This window comes from Priapulus caudatus, unplaced genomic scaffold (genome assembly GCF_000485595.1).
Source record: "Priapulus caudatus unplaced genomic scaffold, Priapulus_caudatus-5.0.1 Scaffold362, whole genome shotgun sequence".
Lineage (NCBI taxonomy): Eukaryota > Metazoa > Priapulida > Priapulimorpha > Priapulimorphida > Priapulidae > Priapulus > Priapulus caudatus.
In genome coordinates, this window is record NW_014577423.1 from 122,384 (window position 1) to 139,912 (window position 17,529).

The window sequence follows — 17,529 nt, forward strand, 5'->3', positions numbered from 1 at the left end:
GTACTACTACTAGAGCTAACTCATGATATAATGATATATATCAGGAGTAGATATAATATCAGGAGTAAGATAATATAGGATAGGGTCTATGTCTCCCAGGGTACTGCCGGAACGTACCCTGGTAACTATTAGGGCTGTAAAGTTACACAAGCCTCTCGATTCGATCCGTATCTCGATATTAGCTTCTCGATTCGATTCCTTCGATTCGATTCCCAAAATATTGAAATGTTATCTTATTTTTAGCTCATCTGACGTAGTCAGATGCAGCTTGTAGAATCGCATGATCGTCCGTGCGTGCGTGCGTCCGTGCGTGCGTGTGTCCATCAACAGTTGGACACAAATCTAAACGGCTCGACGTAGGGATTCGAAAGTCGGGACGTGGGGGGGGGGGGGGTAATTCGAAAAACAAGTTGGGATGTTAAAGATGGGGGTCAAAGTTCAAAGGTCAAGAGGTGTAAAAGAAGGGAACATTCCATTCTTAACTTAAGGTATAGGAAGGAAATGCAGATTGCCGGCACAAATCTAAACGCTCGACCTAGGCTGTGATAGTCGGTGTATAGCATCATGTAAGGAAAGCGTATCTGCATATCTGCGCCTAACAAAGGTGTCACTACGCACGACTTAAATGTTACGTTTATAACCGTAGCAACAGACCTCAGATGAGCCCAGACGCTCTGCGGCTCTTAATTGTTTAAAAGTCTGTGGAAAAAATAGCTCTAGTCACAAATTTTACGGGAGCTATTTTGAGCCTCACGGGAGCGATTTCGGAGGTTTGAAGAGCGAATCGCTCATCGCTCCCGTGTATTTTTTACCCTGGTATAACTATAATTAAACTTTTGTGATTAGCCCTAGGTCGTAGGTCTGGAACGTGCGAAGTAAATTGGATTTTCAGGGTGGTAGCACGATCGCGCGGTGTCAGGTCAGCGTTCAAAATAAAAGATGTCGAAATCCTCTGTTGTTTTTATGACAAACGTGAATGCATTGAAATTTTTAGGTATATGCTATTATTTATGCACTTACTATCATAATATACTTTAAAATTCTAGGGGAAAGTATACATTAAATATACATTCATTAATTACTTAAGTAATTAATGAATTATACCTTAAGTATACAATAAAACATTGTGGTTGTTGAAACTGTTGCATTAGAAAAATAAGGATCTGTTATGAAGTTAAAGGAACTAATATTTAATCATGAAATGTGATTACGTTATATATCAAGATAAATGTATTGGTAGGTTGGTCATTTAACAGTAATTTAACCACTTTTATTACTAGGTAAACCAAATTTACCAGCTAAACTGCTGATGATGGAGAAGACAAGGGAACCCTCAGATGTCATGCCGGGACAGAATCGTCAGTTTCATTCATGCATATCACAAGTTGACTCTGCAAACCCAAGTGCTACTTGCACTACCACTGTGCGTAAAAGTTTACAAGCCGTACATGCATTTATACATGAAGTTATAATATAATGCAAATGACCTCATGTTAATTTTAAATATTAAATGCATGGGATCAATTGTGTGTGCCTTTGATGCCTTTAATGCAATTTCTGCTAGTAGTATTATCATGAACATATGTATACCTCTATAGGGTACATCTGTTCACAGTGTTTAGTAATGTTTATATTACATGACTTATAAGGAGCACACGTATGTTAAATGCATGTATATTGTTGACTTGTTAGGCTCCGATAATAGATGAACCAAAGTTTGATTTCTCGAGCTGGAGTCCACAACCTCATCCAGAAGTACAGGCCCTATTTGTGCAAGCGAGAGGTTCACAGGAATACTCGACTAAACAGTGGCTGGAAAGTGTTGGAAAACTTCGTGCCATAGCGCGCCGCAGGATAGAGAGAAGGAAAGCTGTGTACAGCCAATTTGTCTGTATGTAGATAAATTACTTGCTAGTAGAGAAGAGTTTATTGTGCCCTGTCTTATCTCCTGTAAAATGCTTTATATTCTGACAAAACTATGAATTCCTACTCTGTTTTGTTCATAATATATATTCTCTGTGTGTAACCCTGTCGATCCTGTAATTTCTGGTCGATGACCTTCATTCAATAGACCATGTATTTGAAGTTATAAGCTTGTTTATCTTTCAGCTACTCTAGAAGCTAGAAGACTTAGGATCGCAGCAAGTGCAAATGATTTAGATACAGGTTAGACAATTCAAGTGCAATTAAAGGGACACTTGACCCTATGTTCTTTGCATGTTTTCAGTTAAAATGGGTCAAATTACGGTACATAAAACATTTCATTGTTCAATATTTATTAGCATTTTTTTTAATGTTTTCAAACTAACAGCTGTGTCGTTTGCTTACAACGACGGTGACGCCACTATTAGCCCATCTGCTTTCAAAGTTGTGCGTCGCAACTCCGGCTGCAGGCTACAGACCGAGGGCGTTTCTTATTTAATGATTTAAAAAGTGAGGGATTGCAATATCTTATAAACAACTTTTAGATTCAGTCATAATATGGATTTATTTGTCCTAAAATAAAATTCGGTTAAATAGCAGGTAGGTATAAATATAACTGCACTTTTGTGATTAGCCCTCGGTCTGTAACGTAAAAAATAAATCGGCAAAAGCGCAACTTTGTCAGGGTGGCAGCACAATCGCGGGGTGTCATGACTGCGGCCAAAAATAAAGATTTCAAAACTCACTGTTGCTTTATGACAAATGTGAATGCGCGATTATAGAAATTTGTAGCTATATAATTCTAGTGTATAGTATCCCTTTAATTATAGTAGTAAATAGAAAGGTCAAAGTCCGTAAAAAACAATCAATAATTTTGTTTATATCATATTAACGGAGCAAGCTTGTAAAATAGCAGTAGTAACAACATATGTCCTTGCCTCTATTGATAATAGTGTCACAAATCATAAAGACCTGTATAAATTCAGGCTATCGTGTAATTATAGCATAACGTTTAACTGAATAACTCTAACCTCTCTAATTTGGCTGGATATCTTTCAGTTAAAGAACTCGTAAACTTGCATAAAGTTAGTCCATCACAAGCTGACTTGAAAGGCAGAACTGCTTTACATTTGGCATGCAGCAAAGGTCATACCTCAACCGGTAGGTAAAATGGGACAGTATGTCATAATAATCAGGAGTGAATAAAAAACTTGTTTTTATTAACTTCTGTAATAGTCAATGCAAAGAAAATGTTGACCTTTTAAAATTATGATAACCAATAGCAGTACTATACTGGCTATTTTATAGTTGAGTGTCTACTAAACCATGGCGCTGATGTGAACTGTAAGGACAGTCTCGGGAATACACCACTTCACCTGGCAGCCTGCACTAGCAACATACCTGTGATTACCTTGCTCCTCAAGGCAGGTAAGAGTGCTTTTGTCTTTTTATTTGCCATTGGGTATCTTTATTAACGTTAACTATTCCATGAAGTTAGGGTCTGTTAAATTTCACATTAGTTCCTCATTCATCTTTTCTTTGTTTCTCCTACCACTTATTCTGAAAATGATTTTCAAATTAGCCTTTTCGGCTTGAAAGAAATATTCAATGGTAATAAAGTTATTTTGTAGAATAATTAGGGGTGACACCACATTGTTTGTTTAGGTGCTAGTATTTAAAAATGAACTGCAATGATAGGTAAATCTCGTCGGGTACATTTATGTTTTTACATTTTCGTCGGGTACATTTATGTTTTTACATTTTCGTGCGGCACATTTGGCATTTCCAGCCAATGATCCTTATATGCAGGTTTGGTTGTATGTGTGCTTATTTTCATTTAGGTGCAGATGTAAAGGTTTTGGACAACAGAGGTTGCTCACCATTGCAGATGGTTCAGTCTCGTTTGTCCATGCTTAGTGCAGATAGAGTTTCCTCATCTGATGAGCTCAGGAATCAGATACATCAGGTAGATTGGCCTTCCTCTTAGGCATGAATTTTATCTAGGGCTATTATGATTTACTCGGGCACATCTTATTAACTTCTTATCGTCATTTCGTGCAACAAGTTTGTTATTCAGTAGTTTCATTCAAAAGTGATAATTGGTTATTTTACTATTTTCAGTTTCTCAGTTTGTTAATCATCTATGTTAGTCGTGCTGAAGCTTCTTATCTCTTGCACAGGCACTGACCATGATGCAAGAGTATATGAAGCTCCGTGGCAGCACATGTCAGATGGACCAGCTGTCTGAACTTTGCAAACGCCTTGCAAATACTACAACTCGGGAACAGGTATGTACCATCCCAGCTCAATGAAATATAATGCTTTGTGATATGTAACAGATCGGCACTGGGAGAGAAGCCTATATTTAATGCTGAGACTACTCAAAGTTAAGACACTAGCATAACTTTCATCATTATCTTCAGCTAAAGTCAGTTTAGATCCTACAGTAACATAGCAGTGTTTATGGTTAATAATATGTGTACACACAAATGAGGTTTTTCCCTTGTTTGAAAGGTGGATGAAGTCAGTGGTCTTCTTGCAAAGTTCACAGCTCTGAATCTTCAAAAGTCATGAATCTATAGCTTGGTCTTAGGCATCAACTTTTTACTGTTAAAATTTAAACTGAGTAACAACAAAGATATCCAGTACATCCGCAAAAACACATTGAATAGTGGTCGGATCTCTGTTGCTGCATGTATGGTTCAAACATCACACGACTATAGGCAGAGTTGGCTGTAACAGAGGTGAAGCATAGAGGCACTGTGACTTGGAGAGTGTATCTTTTGAGACAGCGTATAACAATCTCAGTCGACGCCATTCGTATTTGCTTACGAAAGTACAATCAATAATTATAATATGGCAGGTTACATACATGCAGTAATGATTCTAGAGCCAAACTCTGGTAAGGTCACAGGTAGTCACGGTCAGAAGACTCATCAGCAGTAAAGAGGTCAGGGTCAAAGGTCATATAACAGTGGCTCTAACTTCATTCTAGATATTTTACAGTGGATAAGTTGACAGATCGGGTGAGAACCTCATTTTCAACATTCACCAACAATCAACATTTTTCTTAGAGACCACAGATTTGAGCAGATGTGCTCTGCAGCTCTTAATGAATAGCTTTAACTTTGGTTTATCTCTACAGTCACTGCATTTATGTTGATGTGTAGTTTGCCACATGTGAATTAATGGTTTTGATTTCCTGACTGATATAATACTTATGCACGATACCAATTGTTGGATTAACGATGCATGTGTGTTTCACCACTATTTGTAAATAAATGTCATTTTCACATGTAGTTTATAACTTTTACTGCTCTATACATGTATTTACACTATACATTGTGACATTTATTAGAGCAAGATGGAAACATCTATATTATATACATACATTAAGAATTTAGAATAGAAATCTTGAAGATATTAGAATAAATATTTCATAATACTTTAATAGGATGAGATAGCTTACTCACTATTGCTAGCTGTATGTAAATAGGGATAAATGTAGTTTAGAACATTGTTCAATATTAACTGGTTTCATGCTTCCTGTCTTAATCAGCATCTGCAAGCATTTCAAGAGACCACAAGACTCAAGGTTTCACTTATTTACAATTTTACTATATATTTTAATATAGTGTACATATCATGTAAAGACAGATTCTATGGAAATAAATATCTTACATTTGATAAAATGCACATTTTGATTTTATTTTCATTCCATTTTTTCTTTTAGCAACAAATTATTTTTGTTGGAAAGCATCTCCAATTGTACAATTGAAGTCAATAAAAAAACGGAGTTCACATTCCATAATTTCATAGTACATCATTGACACTATTATGACACCTATACATACATATTTGTGACACTGTAAATGGTATATATAGGTTAGTATATTAAAACACATGAATCTAGTAACAGAAATTACTCAGAAGACAAATTGGGAACTACACAACATGCCTAAAGAGGATTTTAAAACATGGATTGCAGATTGCAAAAAAAAAATATGCAACCAGAGGGCATGAGTATCTACTATGTATATATATATATATATATATATATATATATATATATATATATACATATATATATATATATAATAAACGTTCAAGCAGTAATGCTGTGTATAAAACAGGTGAATTAGGCTTATCGTTCTGCATGAACGGCTGTTGTTTTTGTCCGAAATTACTATGCTCCTAGTAACACCATTTCTCACGAGACTGGCGAATGCCTTGAGGAGGAGCCATCTGTGGAGGCTGACACCTCTAGTGGTAAAACACTGAACGGTTCGAACCTCTGATCATCAGGCAGCATTTCGTTGAGTTCCTGCACACAAAGACTAACAGTTATCCAGAATGTGCACACACAGGGGGGATAATCCTTTTGCAACATAATTTCTCCATCCCATATGCAAACAGCTGGCCAGGTGAAATTGCGTAGAATTACCTGCTCTTGGTTTGAGTCAAAATGAAATATTACATATCAGCCCATTTTATCAGTCCTTATGCGAAAACTAAATTGGGTTGCAATAGGCATAATAACCTCAGTATGGATATTAAATTAAATACGCAGTGGCTACGCGTCCGGTCATCCATTACGAAGCTCAGCACAGATTACCAAATCCACGTCACGATTAGGCCACGTTGAATCGTTGACACGTTGCATCGTTGATTTTACTGGATTTACTATTGCTTAAAAGTTACAAAAACACATTTTTTTGACAAAATACCTAAAGGTAAGTAATGTTATGGGGAAAAACTTAGTGTTCATTTTTTTACTGAATAAATATAGTTGGGTTCACATAAGAAATATATGACTGGACTCGTAGCCTGGGAGCTGGGTGTCCGGTAACCAGACGCATAGCCACGGCCAATTAAATACGAAACATACTTGCAGAAGACCCATAATCTGCTCCATGTGTCGCTGTGATTTATTGAGTGTCAATGCAATATCGTGTACTCTCTGCATCTTTTCAGCATGCTTGGCATATTTTTTCTGTCTGTCCGTAAGCATATTCGTCAGTGTTGATATTGCAAAGTCAATCTGGAATAATACACCGGGAGATGGAATAAAACTTTCAACATTTGTGAGCACATTTTCCATATACAGGAAATCAGCTGCAGCCCTGTTACTAATATAAGATTTACATAATTTAAGTCAATAACTGTGTGTTAATCTGGAATTCTTACTCTCTTGGCATCATTCGGAATAAAATTTAGGCCCTGGCCAAATGGATGGAAATGGTCATTATATAGACGTTTTTAATCAAGCAAACATGCATATGTGACATCTTACACCAGGTATTCTGTTGGATATAACGTTCTGCTCATTCTGCACAACATCTGCGCTCTTCCTCAAGTGCTCCTGATACCGCATACACAGCAGCAGCACCTATACAGAGATAATATACACTACTACACTCTTGTTTTACAAAAAATGAATAGCATTATCTGAAACAAATGTTAGCTTGAGGTCATTGATTTATATTATTATTTTATGAGGAAAGTCATATAATATACAGAAGCATATTAATCCATAATGCCAGAGAAACTACTGTCTACTTACTCTAAAAAAATACAGAGCGATATACAATACACATTTCGGGTGACTTCGTTATATATCCAATATACCTGTCTATAGTCAAGCTTATCCAATGCATCCAGATTGCTAGTAGAGGGAACATTAAGTGCACCTCGCATGATGGGAAGGAACGTTGGATTCTCTTGTAGTGCCATCAAGTCGGGATCAGAAGCTATTGAATGCTGATGGTGTACACCTTCTTTGACCACCACAATGTCCTTGGGAATTGCCCGCTCTCTTATTTTCTGCTGTGGTGAGCCATGCAAGCGATTTCTGCCTTTTGGCTGGTGTTTTGGAGAATCTATACAACACATACACCAAGTAATATGTGCTTTAATGATACACTCAAGCATCTGCACGGGTATACTATTGCTTTGATGAAGAGTAAATGTTTATTGGCAAATGAATCGAATCAATCACACATTTTATTTATAGATAAGATGTAGCTCTATGCTCAAGCCAAAAAACCTCATGAAATTTCCAGCACCTAATGTGGCACAAATTTTGAATTTTATGTAAAATGGTATTTCGGATATTTCTCAATTAGCAATTACCACAATGAGTACTATGAGAGTAAAATTCTTGCCACAAGTTAAGCACAGTATGCAACAAAATTGTGCATCAGGATTTTTCGTTAATTTTCATATTTACCATAAAAATGAAAAAACTGCCTAAAATTAAAGTCGTATGTTTGGATTGAAAATTTATGCAAATAAAGAACCATACCTCATAAAAGATGGCACTTAAAATATCAAACCCTGACACGCTTTTTTACAGCAATGGGTTACCAATGCTGGAGGTGGGGGTGATCGGCTGTATTCAATGCGTGCCAGTATGCACAATACAAGAGGGGCCCGGTCAGGGGTTCGGAGTCGGGTGGCCGCCATGATGGGAGGTAAGAAAGTATACTTGCGCCCAGTATGTATATTGATAATTACCTAAATGAATAAATGAATAAATAAAAAACAAGAGCCGCAGAGCGTCTGGCTCATCGCTGGTGGTCTGTTGCTAACGGTTTAATCGATACGTACAATTTCAGTCGTGGCGTGAGTGACAAGCATTTGTTAGGCGCACGGATATGGCGAGATACGTGCAGTTGCGTACTACATCATTGTTAGACGACGCTCACTATCTCCCCCCCATGGGATTTTTGGTTGTAATTTTATTAACGTGATACTTGTGCTTCACTTTGAATTTTGTCATGAGATTCACGAGCTTGCTATTTTACTGGTCTATCTTATAAAAGATTCAACATATGATGCAGTGGATCTCGCAAGTTTAATTAGAGGGGGCGGGGATCCTTCTCTCCCACCTCCCTCCCGCACTGCGTCCCACCGTCCCTCCCCCTGCCTCCGACTTCACTCCCCTTGCGCTCTCACTTACACCCCCTTACCTCCATCTCCTCCCCCTGCCTTCGACCTCCCTCCGCCTGCCGTCCACCAGTCCCATCCCCTTGCACACCATCTCGCACAGACCGTAATTGTACCCGTTTCCGCCGCTCGCAATACACACCGTATCCACGTTTCGCCCTGTGCCCGGTCTCAATTTACTACTGCTCTCATCTCTCTTATCTAAGACGTTTCGTCTCTCTCTCTTAATCTATAAAAAAAATTAAAACCCAGCGATGATCGCCTGTTTACTGCCGCCCTCACAATAATACTTTCTTCCTATGCCCCTGAGTGTAACCAGTCATAAGAAATCATAATATATAGTGCTCTAGTATTCTATGGTAATAGCTTATGTTCGCGACACTGGTAATGGATACGGCACGGCCATACGCGTGACATGATATAGTTAAGATTCAAGATGAAAACCGTAAATATATATATATTATATGGTAAGCTCGTTATGTATTTATTCGTTTAACAAAGTAGTACATGATGAAACTAAAATCATGAATTTACAACGTAGGCCTATAGTTGCCTCGCGAGATGGCGGCGTGGCAGTGTAATCAATACATCAAGATGGCATCGTCCTGACATCCTACAGTGAGGTACAGGCTAAAATGCCCAAGTAAGTTATATTCAGGCAGGCGATAATTTTGCTCAGGCTTTGAGTTAACCAGGTGCATTTGCAGGTTGGCAGGCAACAGATTGATGATTAGTAAGCGGTGGCCATGTCCCATGGGCTGCGCGCGAGTGTTTTTGGCCGTCATGCGAGGCATTGCACTGATTCATCATCTCAGCCTTCAGGCCGCAGGGCAAGGGTTGCTATAGACGAAACTGCTTTATGAAAAGTCAAGTGATTTAAGGGGAGCGTAAACCTTCGTTCAACCAACATTTGCGGCTTTGCAATTAAACTGCTGCAACTGGTAGCTTCAACATTGACAGCACGTATGCTTCTAATAATAGCAAAAGCAGTTCAGTGCTTTGTTAACAGTCCAACAAAGTCAATGTTTAACGCCCTCCTCTTGAGGGTCAAAAACGTTATCCGACACTTTACTCTTCGCGTACGTGCAGTTGGAAAGCATATTTTCCATGGTCCTTCAATAAAGCCAGTTAAACATGTTAGGTCACCGCTCGAAGAAGCAAAAAAAGTTTTTCAAATGCTTCCGTCAGAGCCGATGTCCTCAGAAAATGTCCTAAAATCTGCCCTGTGCCCGTATTTGGACCTTTGACGCTGTGACGCTCCAATTTCCGGCACAGTGACGGCTTTTTCGCTACCATGATGCTATACACGCGACTATCCGGCTGAGCCTTGGTCGGAGCCGTTAGATTTGTGTGGCGCACTTCCCTGCCACTTCCGTCCGCTATACCTAAAGTTAAGGCGTGGATGTTCCCCCCTTGCTTTTACACCTCTTGACGTTGTTGACCTTTGACCCCGCGCCAGCTTCGACATCCCAACTTCGTTTTCGTGTTACCGCGGCCTCACGTCCCGAATATCGTTGACGCGTAACGTCGCACGCGGTGTGAAGAGATTTGTGCCCAAGCTGTTGACGGACGGCCGACGGACGCTTCGGACTGGTACGGCGGACGGATCGGAGCGGACGGATCAATCGCTGATTCTTACAAGCTGGCTCTGAGCTATGTCAGATGAGGCTTAAAAATAGAGATAATCGGATTCATTTTACTTGACTCATAACTGATAATCACGGTGATATTACCACACATTCACACAAACGTGTGCGCATGACCCAAATACACGCACGCAGGCTCGATGCACAGTGCCTATACAGAACGGTTGCAGGACAAGTCGTAGTGACGTAGGATATGGAATTATCTTAATTCTAGTCATAAACCAACGCACAACGGGTCATTAAACGTACAGCAGGATCACGTGCGATAGGTTATGTGTTAGTAACGAGCGCAAGGCACACCCAGCGAAGGACACCAGGTCCTGCTCTCAACCAGCCCCACCGCCGCCGCGCGTGTACGCGCGCCCGCGGGTGACGCCAACAAAAGAAGGGAAAATATGCGTGAGCGGCAGAGAGAGAAAGGTAATCACCTACACCAAGGCGACACTATGAGATTTTAGTACCTATATGAGCGGACATCACACCTTGATGTCGCGATGCCGACTGATGAAGATCAAAACCAACGACGCCGGCCGACAAAGTGTGAAGCTATGGAAATATGAGAACATGGAATCGGGACTGGCCGCGGTTCCGCACGAGCACCAGAACTCAAGAAGCGTCACAGCCTTCTTACCTTCAGTTATCCATAAAAATTCTGGACGAAGAAGCAGGTTGCACCATCGCGCTGGACGCAACAGAGGCGCTTGACTCCACGCGCTAGGCGATGCATTCCTCCAGTTTGTAAAATACACCGAAGCAGTTCGACAAGGAAGACAGAGCACGGTTCCACGGTGGCTGGACAGCTCCCGACGGCTGTCAGCCCACGAGGTTGGCGCTGATACTCACCTGCGCTGGGATCACCGACGCTCGAGCGTCACTGCATTGGACACCCGCAGGAGACTGCCTGGCGATCTGCAGAACTCCACGCTAGTAGAAGTAAGTGTGACTGGCATTTGTAAAGCCAGGTCGCGCTTGTGCTGTATCGTGGCTGGGTGTATAAGAGTATGCTACTTGTATGTGTTTCCTATAATGTTGATGCTTGGTTTATTAGAGAATAGGTTACCGGGTAGTCAGTTATGTACGTGGCTTATAGCATTTAGATTATACTGTTTGTGGCTTAAGTGCCTATTTGCACACGGTATCTGTTGTACACGAACCTGGTCGCCACTATGACTCACACGTGCCTGTCACACAAGCTCACGAGCTTCCTATAGCAAGTGGAAAACCGTCCGTCAAGGAACTACTAAACTTTTCGGTAAGTTTATTACCCAAACTCAGCACTAACACGCAATACAATAGCGCCACATACTGCCTGTTTTTAACGGTAGTGTTTTTAACCTAGTAGTAGTACTAGTACTAATGACTAGTGTTAGTTACTACTACCAGTCAACTATACAATATTAAGTGCCTACCATACAAAGAGAACACTACGGATCAGAAGAGCTTCGATCAAGGATCGAGGATAGGTGAACTATACCCCCAAAATACTACTATTTGAAAGACCACATGTTCAAGATCGGGGCAAGTGATAGTCGCGCCTCGCGAGCTGTGGCCTTGCCAATGAGAGCGTGTGACGACACAAAGATTTTCCATTGCTCACGTGGACTCAGGGTTAGCAGGGGCGAAGATGACCGACACGGATCGCTGTGTGGTACTGTGAAGACCGAACAACCCAACCCAAGCCATCGGACATTGCCACCCTTACTCGAGGAAAACAATATTCTAACACCATAGAGATGGATGCCACCATCAAACCAAGCCCTCTCCAGAGAGTTCATGTCTGAGTACCTCCCAGTAATGCTGATAGGGTCTATGTCCCCCAGGGTACTGCTGGAACGTACCTGGGTACTAACAGGGGTGTAACCGATATAACCGGTATATCGGTCATATTGCAATATATTTGAATAAACTCGTATATATCGCGAATTACAACTTCCGCGATATCGATATTTTTACGATACGGTTTGGTATAACAACGAAAATAAATTACTTGACACTTGCTTTAATGTCTATATTGTGTAATGGGCTCGAAAATTGAGGGCACTGGCGGTGTATATAATTCGACGAAGCGAGCAATGGCGTGCGCGACGGTGACGCACTACAGTATTAGCCTGGTGAAAGGCCTAGGACGCACTGTGCGATTTTGCTACGCTGGCCGCATTTTTGGCCGCGGGATCGATAAGTCGGTGCCGGGGTGCGCGAGCGTGGGCGGCGGAGCCGGGTCTCGAACGCAGCATTTGGTCGACGGGGGGAGGCGGAAGACGGGGCGGGGGGGGCTGGATGTGGTTGTGCGGTGTCCCATGGAATGTAGCCGCCGATCGCCGGCTGCCGCGTTGAATCGCAGGAGAGGGATGTCCGCGGTGGCGGCGAGGGGTGGACTCAGGGCAGCGACTTGCGTCGTTACGGCGCGGAGCGCTGCAGATGGTCGTTGCCAAGCAGGCACAGGGGCCCTGGGCCCGTTAAAGGCGAATCCAGGTCGAGGACGCGGTTGTTTGGGGCATCGCGGGTGTCCGAGCAGGAGCGTGGTGGAGCGTTGCACAGCGTGACAGTGGTCGCGCGTCGGGAGCTGGTAGGCGCGTTCGTAAATTCGAGATGTGCGAACATGATACCGCTCGGGCAGGGCGTACAGAACTCGCTAGTGTAGTCCATAGCTTAAGCGGGCCACTGCGGCATGGAGCACTGCGGGCCGGGCAGGTGGGGCAGACTGTGTGGCTGCGAGGACACAGAGCACGGCAACTAGGGAGTCTTATATAGCGCTGATGCTCCACGCTGAGTGGCCTGCGCGCGCGCGAGTGTAGGAACAAGCTGAAGCGAAGCAGCCCCACCTGTTTCAGTTTTCAAGTATCCAGAGAAAGCACCCGGATACCAGAGAAGCGCGCCTGAGAGGTGTTGATCCTGGCCCGCTAAAGCGCGAATCTTTGCGCGCGAGTTCCGGCGGCAGAAGGCGCACGAGCGAGCCCGGCGGGAACGTCCTACACGAAAGTATCACGCCGGCGTGCGAGCTTTTGATACCGTGGCGCGCGACATCAAAAGGCCGGCGCACGGATGCAATTGCTGCCAGCGAAACAGTCTGCAAATTTTAGCGGTCTAATTCACTAGTCAAAACAATAGTGCACACGACCGATCGCGGTAAACAGGCCTATAAGCGATGTTTCAACAGTGTCGTCATAGATGCAGGTCACGTGTAATTTGTTATGTGTTGTGGTTGGCAGAAGCAAAAGCGTGCTGCTTGACAATTACAGACTACGACACTAGACAGCACATGTTCTGTAGATAAGCACTGTTTTATGTAGTGGCCAGCCTGTACACGTGCGTGCTGCGTGCGTGCGTGCGATGCCGTGCGTGCGTGCGTGCGTGCGGCACGGTAACACGTGCGTGCAATGCGCTGCGTGCGAACTTACACGCTGGCGTGCGTGCGCGAGCAGTGACAGGGTGCGAGCGTTCCCTGACTAAGCGCGACGCTGGGCTCCGCGCTGTGTATCCTTGCGTCAGGAAGGGCAGCAAGGCGCCGTGAATGCATCGGTCCTGAGCTGTGTATCCTTAGCGTAGAGCCTTCGTGAACCGAGCTCGCGCTACACCCTACGATTGTCCAGCTAGGCAGGGCGGACAAGCCGCCAAGCCAGCTAGAGGAGCAGTGGGGAGAGGTGCGAGCTTCCACCGACTCGAGCCGAAGCTGGCTCTGTGGTTGCTTTGTGGAGCTGGCGCCGCGCAGCTTATATACAGCCGTGGACCACCACTTGGTACAGTCATGGTGACGCCACGTGTGGACCGTGCAGGTGTCCAGTCCAAGTTAAAACTATGGTCAAGGATGTTGCAGCAAGGCTTTCCTTTCAATACCGCTGGCTTTAGCCCACTGTGGCTACGAAACCGTTACGTGCTTCAAGGTTTGAAGTACTTGCTGACGCATGCTAGCTGATAGTGTATGTTGTTACAGCGAGTCGAATTTCGCTACACCATGAAACATGCGTACGACTGTGCGTGCGTGCGTGCGTGTGAACTTACACGGGTGCGTGCAATGCGTGGCGTGCGTCCGTGTGTGTGCGACGTACACGTCGTGCGTGCGGCGCTGTGAAGGTTACACAAATGTGTTGTGCGTGCGTGGCGTGGCGTGCGTGCGTGGTGCAGGTACACGTGTGTGCAATGTGTGCGTGCGTACGTTTCGTTGTGGTGTGTAGGTACACGTGCGTGCTTGCTGGCATGCATGTGGCCCACGTAGACTTGCGTGCGTGCGTGCGTCGCGTGCGTGCGCACGTACACGTGCCGTGCAATGCGTGCGTGCATGAGTGTGTGTGTGCGCGGTACACCGTGCGTGCGGCTGCGTGCGTACGTACACGGTGCGTGCGTGCGCTTGATATCGAACATATCACGCATCTGCTTGCTACCAAGCGCGTAATATGGATAAACAGAAACCATACAGAAAACAAAAACAGACGGGATTGCGACTCGCACACGACATTTCAGCAGTCAGCTAAACTCTGCACGTCGAACATTACTCTGCCTCTATGCGTTCTAGGCTTATCGAGCAATTGGGGGTTTTATGTTATGGAATGATGCCTTGAATACACTGGGGGCGTCATTGAGCGCGTTTGAGGCACGTGAATTTGTAATCAGACAATGGGATTTCGATGCAATGCGTCACCGAGTAACATCGTGAGGTGAGACGATGCCGGTGGGCGTAATCATTGAGGTATTAGGGTTATTCAGTTTTACTTATCAAGTTTTTCGTCGGCGCTTTTCAGATGCCAACAAATTTTCCAACGATGTTACGATGACATGCTTTACCAGCCAAATGCTGTGTCAAGTCAGTCAACTGTTGCCGCCGAATTCAGACTAAGCGAATTCCCCAGTGACATTCCCCTATGTAATTTCCCTGTTTTGTATTTAATCGGCCAGCTAGGGGGGAGCGTGCCGCTACAGGAATTTATAATGACACACTGCGGTGAAAGAGAACGGGCCGGTCCGGCGGGGCACCACTAGATCCAGTATTAGCCCAATTATGGCAGCAGGTGGGTAAATTGTGTATTCCAGCTACGTCAGTGCCTTTCCGAGAGGCGTATTCAGTACAGCGGGTGACATTGTTAACGGCACATGAGCTGCATCTGTCAGGGCGGATAAACATTGCCCGTGCTTCGTGTTTCTCAAGAAAAAAACTGAAAGAAATTTAAATCATGTCATATAATACAATCTATGATGAATATTAAACAGCATACGAAATTGTACTATATCACCCTGGCCATGGTATACATTTCCAATACGTATTTGGGAAAATATTGGCAATACGGTTGTTGTCGTATTTGCAATAATATTGCAATACGGTTTTTGTGCTTCGCAGCAATACTCACCCTGTACTGGGTACCGGTCCGGTATAGCCGGACACGTACCCCTGTCCCTATTTGATATGGTTAGGATTAGGATTAGGGTTAGGGTTTGTTTAAGGGTTAGGTTAGGGAGTAGCGTAAGGCGACTCCCTAGACTCGTTAGTGAGTAAGGCGAGTCGGTACCGGCATAGTTAGCTAGTACGCTAGGGTACGTTTCGGTAATAGCGGGACTGTACCAGGGTAACGTTCCGGCAGTACCCGCCGGGGGACATAGAGCCCTCGTCAGCCCACCGGCATCTACTGATCTAGCCTCAGACTCGGAGCCGTTGTTACCAAAAAACAACAACGGCAGTGGCTGGAGCGGTAGCCGTCGGTGGTCTCCCAAGCCCATTTTTACGGTTACGCGTTAGGGTTAGGCGTAGGGTTAGAGTAGGGTCTAGGGTTAAGGTTTAGTGGTTATGGTTAGGGTTAGGTTTAGGGTTAGGTTAGGGTTTCTAGGCTCATCTAAACTCTCTAAATCGTGAATTTATTTTCCAAGGCGGTTATTTCGAAATCTAGCGGCCAGTCCGGCCGTGGCCATCTTTGTCTGCGTTAAGTATGAACAGCGAAATGGAACATCGCCGTACCCGGTAGCTCGAGACATTTAAGATCGGGCTACCGTACGCGCAGTAGCCACTCGCCATACAAAAGCAATTACTATGAGGAAAGCACCTGGTAGCTAAACGGAGATACACAAGCGTTGGTATTTATAAAATTGTGACCATGACGCAGCTCGTGAAGCAGGAGGATAAATGAATAAAACAACACAACGAAACTACTAAGCGTGCAAATAAGTTTAACGCCATAATTGTAATTATATGGCTGTGTCTCCTGCAACGGTACGTCGCGTGTTTTTTCTCTTAAAGTCACGGTACTGCGGTACTGGACAGCCTGATTGGTTGACTTGTTTTCGGCGATATACATAGGCACATCCAAAATTTCAAATTCAATATCGCAGCAGTGTAACGGTTAGAGCGCTGGCCGCCAAGTATGAATGGTGCGCAGGATCGAATCCCATCCGTTTTCTAATTATTTTCTCCTGTTTCTGTATTTTTTCTATCTTATCTGTTTAACGTTTTTTTTTTCCAATTAACCGCAAATATTTAAATGATTTATTTACAACATTTTAATAACAACAATTAATTTTTACAACAATTAAAATTAAATTTTATTAATTTAAATGAGGGGTTAGGGTTAGGGATTAGGTTAGGGTTAGGGTTAGGGATTAGGGTTAGGGTTAGGGTTAGGGCTTAGGGTTATCGTATATACGTATAAAATCGTAATATATAATATCGTACGCGAAAAGCCAACGGTAGTTATTATTCGCCGATTAGATGGCGCTGGCGATCACACCGTGACTTTAAGAGAAAAAAAATCGCACGTACCGTTGCAGGAGTACACAGCCAAATTATATACCACCAATAGGTCGTCCAACAGTGTAGAATGTGTACGGAATGTCGCCGCTACTGATTGACGAGCACGAAGGAGAAGAACGGTTGCGGTCAGCTCCAGCCGGTGGTTTGGCGGCCCCTGTAGCAGTGCTAGTGCTGTTGTCAGAGCCCATGATTTAATAGCGAGCACAAATTCCGAGAGGTATTTTTGATTATAATATTATTTCGCTTCTGCGCAAATGCCGGTGGACATATTTGTTTATAATT

The 17,529-nt window shown here is 43.5% G+C and overlaps 2 protein-coding genes across 2 annotated transcripts in view; one reads left to right on the forward strand and one right to left on the reverse strand.

The window, feature by feature from the left end:
• The window catches only part of LOC106809541 (ankyrin repeat domain-containing protein 54-like), a 33,448-nt gene extending 27,829 nt beyond the window's left edge, over window positions 1–5,619 (forward strand). The window contains exons 3-10 of the mRNA XM_014812639.1: window positions 1,281–1,423; window positions 1,693–1,891; window positions 2,110–2,166; window positions 2,983–3,084; window positions 3,232–3,351; window positions 3,765–3,889; window positions 4,104–4,211; window positions 4,438–5,619. Of these exons, the coding sequence (XP_014668125.1) occupies window positions 1,310–1,423; window positions 1,693–1,891; window positions 2,110–2,166; window positions 2,983–3,084; window positions 3,232–3,351; window positions 3,765–3,889; window positions 4,104–4,211; window positions 4,438–4,497 (885 nt within the window). The 5' untranslated portion in view covers window positions 1,281–1,309 and the 3' untranslated portion in view covers window positions 4,498–5,619. The remainder of the gene's footprint in view (window positions 1–1,280; window positions 1,424–1,692; window positions 1,892–2,109; window positions 2,167–2,982; window positions 3,085–3,231; window positions 3,352–3,764; window positions 3,890–4,103; window positions 4,212–4,437) is intronic.
• Window positions 5,601–17,529, reverse strand: LOC106809542 (loss of heterozygosity 12 chromosomal region 1 protein homolog). Its single transcript, XM_014812640.1, has 5 exons — window positions 17,288–17,529; window positions 7,552–7,802; window positions 7,217–7,312; window positions 6,812–6,964; window positions 5,601–6,247 (listed from the first exon to the last, which is right to left on the reverse strand). The coding sequence occupies exons 1-5, from the start codon at window positions 17,433–17,435 to the stop codon at window positions 6,134–6,136; spliced, it is 762 nt and encodes a 253-aa protein (XP_014668126.1). The 5' UTR covers window positions 17,436–17,529; the 3' UTR covers window positions 5,601–6,133.

Excerpts from the sequence above, each read along its gene's own strand:
- LOC106809542 (XM_014812640.1), bottom strand. The coding sequence starts at position 17,435 with ATGGGCTCTGACAACAGCACTAGCACTGCTACAGGGGCCGCCAAACCA. Across the intron at positions 7,803-17,287 it reads TGTTGGACGACCTATTGGTG|ATTCTCCAAAACACCAGCCA; the intron begins GTATATAATTTG and ends TGTGTTGTATAG. Across the intron at positions 7,313-7,551 it reads ATAAGCTTGACTATAGACAG|GTGCTGCTGCTGTGTATGCG; the intron begins GTATATTGGATA and ends ATCTCTGTATAG.